The following is a 10881-nucleotide window of genomic DNA, read 5'->3' on the forward strand; positions in this document are numbered from 1 at the left end:
TCATCAGCTGTCCGTCTGCTCTCATATTTGCCAGTTATCTTCCAGCATATTTTTTCCTTAGCATATGAATCTGTGTGATCATTTGATTGGTGGGTGTAAGTGAGGTCAAGAAGCTAAAATTTAGTTATTATACAGACTAGCTGATTTTTCCCAGAGAAGATTCCATTTTGGGAACATACACTTCACCTCTACAATATGCCAGGCTCCTTGAGAGTTTGCTCTACTCAGTCAGGCAGTTGAAAGAAGCATGAACTGGCGAGCATCATCCTCACCACAGAAGCAGCAGCCAGCCAGCAGGCCATGGTTGGAAGTGGGATGGGTCATAAAATGACAAGGCCCTCTTTGCTCTGTAAAAGGCTTAAAACCAAAGGGACCCGTGGGGTAGAACTACCTTGCTATTATCAAGATAACCATCAGTTCTGTGATGTGAATTTGGACCTGGTTGTAGCACCTGGCCACCCCGAGGCTCTAAGGCAGGACTCTCTTGGGTGGGGTCAGTGTAGGACTGACATTTAGGTCTTGACCTGCCCTCTGTAACCTGGGCTGTTTATAATTGACTTCTTTCCTGTTTACAGCTCTTAGTATCTGCTAAAGTGCACCTGCAGGTCATTCTCAAAATCTCAGAAGAGAAGAAGGGTTGTCTCCTACAGAGAGCCAGCCCCTGCCCCAGGCTCGGTGCTCTCCCTGCTTGGGATCTGACAGTTTGGAGCTATAGAGCTTCAGGGTGTGATCTTTTCAACATGCCCTTTCCCGCCACACTTGTCTCCTAGAGTTCTCACAGTCTGAGGCATCAGGAATGCCAGAAATCAAAAGAACCAATCTCTAGTGCCTTCTGTGCCTATCACTCAGTAGCCTCTGGGCATACTGATGCTCATTTACATTCTTTTTTTTTTTTTTTAATTGAAATTCTATGTTGGAAAAAATCTAGCTTGTGGCCATGCATGTCCCTGAGTGCACAGGTCTAGTTATCTATCTAGTTGAGAGTTCCTGGGGAGAAAAATAAACCATTAGCAGTTGATCTATTTGGGAAGCACAGATTCTCCCACTCTCTCCAACTGGTTTGCCAGAAGTAATTATTTACCCTGAGTTTCATTCGTGTCAGTCAGGACACCAGCATTTATATGTGTAATGAATTGGCAATGGCTGGAAATAAAGGAGCTGGAACTGTGGATTCCTTGGGACAGAACACTCAGAAACCCATTGCCTAGGGGTTTGGAAGTGTCCCTGTTTTCAGCCAGGAAAGGGCAGGGTTCCCATAAGCCTTGACTTAAGGAGCGGGTCCCGGAGCAGCTGTGCCCATCCTGGCTGTGGAGGCTCCTGCCAGCCCTCTCATGGGGACATAGGGCACCTGGGCAGAGCCTTGTCACCTCTCAGCTCAGCACTTGGGCTAATGTATCCAGACTTAGGTTGTCCATACACTGGGCAGCTAGGGACACATGGCTGCTAAGGAAACACTGATATTTTTAAAGACCATAGGTGAGTGGTCTTTGCAGATGCAGGAAGGGTACTTCCTGGAAGATGCTTGTGCACTACGGCCACGTTGCAGACCTCAGAAAGGAATGTCCACAGCACCTCATAAAGTCATCTGCTCTAGACAGAATTACTTACCCAGTCCCTGGCTCAACAAAGGCTAGTGTTGTTTGAACAGAAACAGAATGAATTCTGGAAAGTACCTGGAGATCAATGTGAGAATTCTGAAGCCCCTGTCCACCATCACCCCCTCCCTGCTTTAATCCCACCGAAGGTACAACACCTCCAGGCAGCTGAGCCAAGGCAGCAGGATAGAGCATTCCACACAGCATTCCACATACTCCAGAGCTCCCTGCAGGCCAGTGTCCTGGGGACGGGCTGATTTGGCCCACCCAGGAATGTTTCAGAGGCCCCCAGGGAGAGGTAGACACAAATGAGAGTAATATTCTGTCTGCTGGGTCTCTAGTTTCTTGGTTTTTCTGAAGTGGCAGGTGATATCAGTGGAATGTAACATAATAGCTATCATTAGCAAGTTGAACCTGGTAAAGAGAATACTCCTCACAAACAGCTACCCTGGGCCCTCACTCCTTGGTTAGCACTTTCACCTTGGGCACCTTGCTTCCACCAGTTCCTCCTTCACCTGTCCAATGCGGCTAACCAGGTCTGCCTTGTGCCAAGCTGGGCCTGCCCAGGAAATCCAGAAGGGGCCAGGACAAGGCCATGGACACAAGGCCTCCTCACTAGCACTGGCGCAGCTGCACACACAGGAACAGGTTGTAACTGTTCCACCTCTTCTTTTCCTTCCTACAGGAAGACTGCATCGCTAGGTACAAGCTGCTGGTTGAACTGGTCCAAAAGAAAAAACAAGCTAAAAGCTGAATGTTCTGGAAGATGATATTCACGTTCATTTTCCAAAATGAGTATTTCAAAAATCTTATGCAGAAATTTGCATTTTGTACCTCAGTATTTCTATACATAACGTGCCTTAGTAAAAAATAAATAAATAAATAATAGATGTTGTGCTGCATTGTTTAAACAAATCCTGTGTTAAGGGGAGAAAAGAATTTGGGTATTTAACAGATTATTTCTCCTCCCTGCAAAGTTTACTTTTGGGGGAATGTTTCAAAAACTGTGTTTTAGCAACCAGGCATACATGTTGTTAAAGGAACATACTCATGAACTAATGTGTATGAATTCAAATTTAATGTGTTTCTCTAAAAGGCATAACATTTAAGCTAGGCGCATGACTATAATCCCAGCAGTTTAGGAGCTGAGGCAGGAGGAGCACAAGTTTAAGGCCAGCCTCAGCAACTTAGTAAGACCCTAAGCAACTTAATGAGACCCTGTCTCAAAATGAAAAATAAGGGCTGGGGAGGTGGCTCAAGGGTAAAGTGCCCCTAGGTTTGATCTCCAGTACCAAAAAAAAAGAAAAGTGTGTGTGTGTGTGTGTGTGTGTGTGTGTGTGTATAAAATGCATAACAATTAACGTCTTCTTTGGGGTTGAGTAGCAGGATGAAGTTGCTTAGAGATAAACCATCTGGCTGACTAAGAATAACAGGAGGTTCTCTTAATTAGTATGTGTTTCTAGGAGGTAAAAAGTGTCTAAATGAGCAAAGGACATTGGACATAGGGTGGTAAAGTCAGAAGTGTGGGCTGCTTGGTAGAAATGTGGCCCCAACTAATAGAATTGCCAAGGAACATGCAGAAAAGTATTAGAAACTCATGGAACTGTGTCCTGTTTTTTCAAGACCTGAGTTAAAGTCACCATTTTGTACCATCAGCCTCAGTGGAGGCTGGTCTCATTGTTCACGTTTGAGCTAGTGCTGTCTTCTGAGTCTCCCTTTTGAAATCTGTCACCATCTGCTCAGTGCTGGACAGAGTATCGTCACTGCAGCCTGAGCTTGGAAAACACAAAGATGACCAGGGCACATTCCAGGGAAATGACTTGATAAGATGCCTATAAAGGTGTCACTCTTCCCTAAGGATTAAAATGAGGCTACAGCTTTCTGAAGGAAACATTGGGGGACAGAGGTCACCACTGCACTGAGTGAGTGTTCACAAGAGGACATGGAGCCAGGTAAGCCAACCCTGAGCCCCTCCCCAAAAGCAGATGACAAGAGGCCTCTGGTGTCAGCTGACCTGGGCGCCACACAGCTCTGAGTGGAAGTTGTGGAGAACTCACACTTCAGAGGCTGAGTTGCCTAGTCCCCAAAAGAGCAGGTGACCAGCTCTGTTTTGCTTTTCACTGGACACCGGAGTTATGGGGAAGCTTCCTTCAGCCTCAGTGTCCTGGGGAAGGGAGGCTGTGTCTGCCTGGCCAGGAGGGGAGAGGGACAGGACCTTCACACTCAGTAGTGCTCACCTGCCCTCTTCCCAGCAACAAACCAGGACCATGAGTCCTGGGGAGGGCTCCAGGTGGTGCACTCACAGGGTTACACACCCCCCTCTCCCTTATCTAGGGCAGCTCCAGAGAATAAAACTAGTACACGGGGAGGAATAGACGAGAGAATGTCCTGGCTGTGTTCCAAGCCTGGGTCCCTCTGGTCCAGCCTCAGACCTATCTGCCATGCAGCCTGTGACATCCTGTGATCATCCTGCCATTAGATCACCCTTTTTATTTAAAGCATCTTAAACTGGATTTCTGTTACACACACACACACACACACACACACACACACACAGAGAAACACACACACACACTCCACCCTGGAATCCCCAAACTTGTCACCTTTTCTCAACTCCTTGGGAATCTAAGGCATGGTCTCTTCAGAGGCCTATCTCTGATTTCTGGGTGAGTAGCATTCTCCATGGCTCCCCTTCTTCTGGGGACTGCAGGAGTTGAGGGGTTTGAAGGAGGACCAGTGGGGAGACATGCATGGGTTCCTGGCTCTCAGAGGCCAGTGAGAGGACAACACACACAAGGCTGTGGTCTAGTGAAACCACCTCCAAAAGGGACCTAAAACATACACAGCCTGGGGACCAAAGCCTAGGCACCAGCTGTATTCACTGACTGCCCAACCCAGACAGCATGCTGGGGCCTTCCCACACCTTTCCACCTCTGTCCTCCCTTCAGAAGCATCCGGGTTCCCTGCACTCCCCAGCTGCTGTGCAAGTGGCCTTTTTCTGCTTTTTTGTTCTGCCTCAGCAAGGACATCAGGCAAGCACTCTGCCACTGATCTACACCCCCTGTGCTTTTTTCTTTTAAGAAGGGGAGAGATGGCGAGCACTGCCATGTGAATGTCTGTCTGTCTGTCTTGCCCTGCCTGACTACACAGGAAGGTGGAATGTCCCAGGTTGGGAGGCGGGGATTCCAGTTCTGCAGCACTCTCCAGGGACCTGCAGCTTCTTCGGAGTATGGTCTTCAGAGTCTGTAGGACATTCTTGGTTATATTCTCGACAAGGCCATTACTAAGTCTTTGGGGGTGAATTTGATACTTGCAAACAGTCAAAGATCCTGGAGGACAGTCACTGTGCTGCATGGAACAGCACTTTGGGCAGCATCCCCAAAATAAGGCACCATTTCTCCAGGCCTGAGCCTCAGAGGGGCCGTGTGTCTTGTTCCCTTACTGTCCTGCTGTGTGTGGCATGTGTGCAGTCAGACCCCACTGGAGGTTGGGAGGTGGGGGTACTAGCTCCCCAGTGTCTACTGAGCTATGTGACGTCAAGATTGTTATCTTAATCCTTAAACAGAGAATAATGGTAGTTGCTCTGGTTGTTGGGTGATGAGATAATTGTGAAATCTTGAACACACTACCCAGCTGGTCAAAAGCAATAGGTATTAGGTTTCTTTCTGACTGTCCAAGCCTCCATTACCATCATCTCTGTGTGATTGTGGACACCGTCAGCAGAGCTGATGGGCCAGCATCAGGTTCCCTCCGTTCTCATTCCTAGCCTCCAAGCCCAGGGCCCATTTGGGTCCCTATGTGGACTCACCAGCTCTGCGGAATCTTCCTGTGTCTTCAATTGTCATTCTCAGGGAGAGGGCCTAATCATCCACCAGGCCCCCACTGGTCTCACCCAAAAAGGCCAACGCCTGTGCTGTAATGATTATTCTAAGGCAGCCAGGAGGCCAAGGTGGACCAAGAAGAACCCGAGGCTGCACCTCAGTTCAGACCTCAGCTGGGCGACTGATGACCTGGGGCCTGGACAAGTTAGTTTAGCCTCTGAAGTTTGTTTTTGGTAAGTAAAATGCAAGTGCTAATGTCTGATGGCCACCTTGAGCCTAGTGAGGAAGGTGTTGGGACCATGTTGTGCCAGACGGTTGGATTAAGGTTTGGAAAAGGCGTATGGTTCCTAGGGAGAAGAGGGCTTGGCACCTGAGGAGGTGGGCAAGGCCTGAGCCATGGGATCCATCCCATCCAGAGTCTCCACTCGAACCCAACCGGGCTGAGAGCAGCAGATGGCAGATGTCTGTTTCTGTTGAGTTGTTTGGACAAAGCACTGGGCAGGCCCTGGGCACTGGCTCCCTCCCTCTATGGATAGCAGGCACGGCCAGGCATCTGCTCCTGCCCAGCTCTGAACAGCCAGGCCAGTGGCTCTGCGAGGGAGCCCTGCCCTGGGATCTCTGCCTTCATCTTCTCGAGTCTTATGCTTTAATGATTTAAATGTACTTTCCCCATTAAGGGCCCAAGTCTTAGCACTACCATTTCTTTAAAACCCTGAGAGCACCAATTCTTAAAACCCACTTATCTCATTTGTCCTCATAAGACCCAGCTGGGCCAATAGGCTCTAGGCTGCCCGGCAGGGCCGACAGCCACTCTCCGTGCGGTCAGGCTGAGCTGGGTTTCTCTCCCAGCTGTGCCTTAGAATGCTCTGTCAGGGGACGGGGTGGGGAGTGGGCATCAGGGAAGCAAATTGCTTAGATTTTCAGCAGGTCATCCGATTCTTCTGTGAAATTTGCCTCGGGAACGATGCAGACCTCCTGCGTGCCTCTCTCTCCTTGATGGCTCCATGTGGGCTCTGCCCCGCTAGGGCACTTTCAACTAGAAGCCGGCGGCCAACGGCTTTACTCTTGTACTGGTGTTTGCAAACTCCCGTCTCCATTTGAAAATCAAATCTTAAAATAACTTCCCACTGGAAAAGTTTATGGATGCCTTATGAAGTGCCTCTTGCTGGCTGGACTTTGCCTTGACATGTGCCACCCCACTCCCAAGACCCCTCCAATATAGAGAGCTGAGGAACTGTAAACAGCAGGCATCTATCCCTGCTCAAGTCGTCAAGGTATTTGCTGTAGTTATCTGTTTTAGCAGATAGGCTTTTTCCTGAAATTAAAATGGTGACGTGTAAACCGTGATGTTGTGTATACACAGGGAGTCCATGTGTCCCACACTGCCCAGGACAGTCCCAGTTTAGACCCAGCTAGGGCCATTCGGTTACCTGGCCACCCTGGTAATGGGGTATTGCTAACAGATGGCCACTCCCAGATGCCTGCAGATCGGCCACTCCCAGATGCCTGCAGATCCTGGAGGGACCCCCCCCAGAGGAAGAATGGCAGAGAGATTTCAGTATGTTTTGATTTAAGAAGCCCAGGAGGGGTGGTGGTGTGCCAAGCTGACCCCCAGACCCCCACAGGCCCTCCACTGCCACCACACCACCCAGGTGGTCTCAGGCCTTTTAAGACCAGGGCTTGCCCCTAGTGGACAAGGTGAGGCAAGGCTTCGGAAGAGAACGGCGTGACTGCGGTGACTTCACCTGTCGAGGTTGGGAAGATGGCTATTTCATCCTAAATTTTAAGGCCCCGTCATCACCCCAGTTAAGGTCCTAAGCAAAGCCAACTTCATTAGCATGTGTGACTTCCCTTCTGAGTCTGCAGACACAGGTGCTATGTCAGGTCGGGGTCAGCTTGGGTGTTGGCTTCACAGACCAAACCCAAGGTTGTCAGATGAGTGGCCTCTGAACTGTTTTGGCCCTTCAGGGTGCCCACAGCCTCCCTGGGCCATTTGCAAGGATTGGGGAGGCTCATCAAAGTCCTCTGCAGGTTGTAACGGTGGTCGGCCGTGTCACGGGGCTGAGGTCTAGGCGGGGACTGGTCTTTCTAGTCATAGAGGCAGTCAGCAGTGCCTGTCCTCCCTGCCCTTGCGGAAGCCCACCCTCTGTCCTGCTGTCACCCATCTCCTGTGTGGGTGACCTGTTGGCTGCAACCTTGGACTCTATTCACTTGGGAGCTAAATGAATATGCCAGAAAACCAAGCAGCTGGTTGTTCCTCTGTGGCTGGTAAAGGAAGAATGACTGCCCAGGACAGACAGGGACCACTGGCACCAGAGGACAGACGCATGTCAGTGAAGGGGTTGCTGGGGCACATTCTTCCCTCCTGCCTGGGACACAGCCAAGAGCTGGCACCTGGGCCAGAGGAACACACCCAGCTGCTCAGGCTGAAGCCAAGGAGCACAGGCTTCCTGAAAACCCCTCGCAGCAGTCAAGTTACCTTCTCCTGTCCTCCTTTGTGTCACATGCAGGAACTGCCCCAGGAACCTAATGTCATGGCGCTGGAAACGTTCTGTAGGACAGCAACTGCCTGCATCTTGCCTTTGCTACCATGAATGAACAGGCCCAAACTGAGAGTGTGAGGAGAGGCCCCCAGGCGGCACCTCCTGTGTCCCACAAGGGAACTCAGGAAGCCCGTGGTCGACGCCCTTCACAACAGCCTAGTGTTAGAGAAAGAAATTGAGTAGGATTGGGGTGGCGAAGAGGGAGCTGCTCTTTTGTGTTCTGCATCCTGAGTCAGTCATAAAGGAAAATGAACAGCCTCCCATATTTCCTCATTACTCAAAAAGAAATACTGTGTAAAACAGAAGATAAATTAATCACTTAAACCAAATCCTCTTGGCTACAGAGTGTTCCAGGAGGAAGATGTCGCCATGGTAAACAGTGGTGTCTGCGTGGACTTGACCTCACTGTTCCCCTGTTGAAGAACTCGGTGACAAAATCCCACTGGAAACTTCCCCTTTGGCCACACCTAGACCTGCCCTGATTCTGGGAAGAGCACCTGCCTGGCATGCATGGGGCCCTGGGTACCCACCAGCCCTGCAGGAAACAACCCCTGGAATTTAAAAATCGAGTGTGGACATTTGGGGCAGGAGAAGAAAGAGCCTGGCCTGGGTGGCTGAGTGAGCCAGGGAGCAGTCAGCGCACTAAAACCGACTCACTTCAACCCCGAGCCCTGGTTTATGAGGTCCCAACTCCTGCTTCTCTTCACTTGGACCAAGAAAAGCAGGAAAGCTTCAGTCCAGCAGAGTTTTCCTCATAAAACCCAAGAGTGTGCATTTAAGTCTATGTTTATGGTGCCCAAGTTTCACAGTGGGATAAACCACGAAGGTGTCAACATCAGTTTGATTTCCAGTCCCCCTGGGGTTTCTCCTGTGTTTGTTTTCTGCAGTGCTGGGGACTGAACAAGGCCTTGGGCGTGCTAGGCAAGCACTCTCTGAGCTATAGCCGCAGCCGTCTTCTGTTTCTTCACTAGTTCCTCTCCAGTCCCTGTGCCATTGGGCCTTGACTGCACTCTGTGTGCTCTGTGGCCATGACAGGGTAGCAGTGCTTGAGCACAGTGGTCCAGGTTTGCATAGCCCCTACCCCCGCCCCATTGGAAAGGGCAGGTGGAAACACACCTTGGCTACAGCTCACAATTAATGCAGAATCAAGGACATCCCAGTTCCACCTGCAGCCACATCCAGGTCTTTGTTTCTCTTTACCACTGGCACCTGGGAGAGGCAGAGAGTGAGAACAGCATAACCCTAGTTCTGCTATAGGGAGGGTGGAACTGTGCTGGGAGCTAAAGCCACACATTTGGGTTGCACACATTGGATTGATCACATTGATTATAATGTGACTGCATTTCAGGAAATGCTGAATCTCTGAGCTACACCCCCAGCACTCACATTTTTAAAAGTGGTTATGATGCCAGGTGTGGTGCACACCTGGAATTCCAGCTATTCCAGAGGTTGAGGCAGGAGGATCGCCAAGTTTGAGGTGAGCCTGGGCAATTCAGCGAGACCTTGCTGCAAAATAAAAAAGGGCTGGGGATGTTGCTCAGCAGCAGAGTGTCCCTGGGTTCAATCCCTACTACCACAAACACAAAACTGTGAGGATATAACAGTGTTAAAGTGCCCTGCAGGTGCCTATGCAGTGTCTGCTCTACAGTCACAACTACAAGCCAGACCCCGAACAGCTGGAGAAATTTGAGTGGTTATAAAGGAGAAGTCTGAGACCACAGGAAGGGTTGTGTCCCTCACCCAAGGAAGGAATCTGCTCCACAGGGAAGAGCTGCCAAACTCAAGCTGTTTCTGAACAAAGTCAAACGAAATCCACATTTCACAGGAATCTTACAGAACGGTACAGTCAGTCAAGAGGTGTGCAAAACACATTTCCTTTGTTGCAAATAACAGTTGGATTGAACTTTCAACAACATGAAAAATAATTTAAAAAACAACTTCCTGGGCTGGTGTATGTAGCTCAGTGGTAGACGCTCACACACACATGCAAAGCCCTGGGTTCTATCCCCAGCGCCACAACATAAACAATTTTTTAACAGATTTCTAAACGTGTATAAAAGTTCACAGCTATCTGATTCCAAAAGATCTAGTTTAATTTACACAGATAATGTGGAAAATGAAACACTGACAACAAATAAAGCAGATGAACAGTATTTGAGATTTCTATTCAAAAGTACGTGACCCACTTACAAAAGCAAAATTCCTTTTGCACCTTTCCCATAAAATTCCCAGGTATTCTGCCTGTCCACACAGTTTAGGGATCATTCCTTCCTTCCCTCCCCTGCTTGGTGATACAAAATTAAGAAAACAACATGGTGGCTTGTTTTTCTTGGCCTTTACTCTTCGTGCTTGATCTTGACCACAACCCAGCACATCCCTGGGCCCAATGCACAGGGGTGACTCAAGATCCAGCCAAGGCAAGCCCCTCAGGGCTGGCAACTCAGTAGCAGCTCTTCAGATGCTTCCTCAAGCACAAGGCTCATTTGAGAGCCAGCAAGGCAGCCAGGCTCACCCTCAGGGCCACAGGCCAGTGAGCACTGAAAGCACACAAGCCACACCAAGGGGCTACTACCGATAAGGACCAGAATAAAGTATATGTTTGGTTTTTATTGGTGGTGCTAGGGATGGAACTCTGGGCTCACATAAGCCCCCCAAGTGCTCTCCCACTGAGCTACATCCCCAGCAAGGACATTCTTTTAAGATTAAGTTAGAAACTGCACATCCAAGTAATATTTCATTTATTGTCAATTGTTTGGAGAGTTTGCAAATTAAAGAAATAAATAATGGATGAACCACCTGTCATTCTAGCAAATCAGAATCAAATAATTTTCATCTGTGTATTTAAAAACTCTCCAGGGCTGTGCACAGTGGCACACATCTATAATCCTAGAGACTTGGGAGGGTAAGGCAGGAGGACTGCAA

General features: G+C 49.3%; 1 protein-coding gene across 1 annotated transcript in view; it reads left to right on the top strand.

Annotated features, from left to right (window-relative positions):
* Dnajc1 (DnaJ heat shock protein family (Hsp40) member C1) overlaps positions 1-2449 on the top strand; it is a 227311-nt gene extending 224862 nt beyond the window's left edge. Inside the window, exon 12 of the mRNA XM_076831552.1 lies at positions 2281-2449. Coding sequence (XP_076687667.1) covers positions 2281-2349 — 69 coding nt within the window. The 3' untranslated portion in view covers positions 2350-2449. The remainder of the gene's footprint in view (positions 1-2280) is intronic.
* The last annotated feature ends 8432 nt before the right edge of the window (positions 2450-10881 follow it).

Source organism: Callospermophilus lateralis, chromosome 13 (genome assembly GCF_048772815.1).
Source record: "Callospermophilus lateralis isolate mCalLat2 chromosome 13, mCalLat2.hap1, whole genome shotgun sequence".
In the NCBI taxonomy this organism is placed as follows: Eukaryota; Metazoa; Chordata; class Mammalia; order Rodentia; family Sciuridae; genus Callospermophilus; species Callospermophilus lateralis.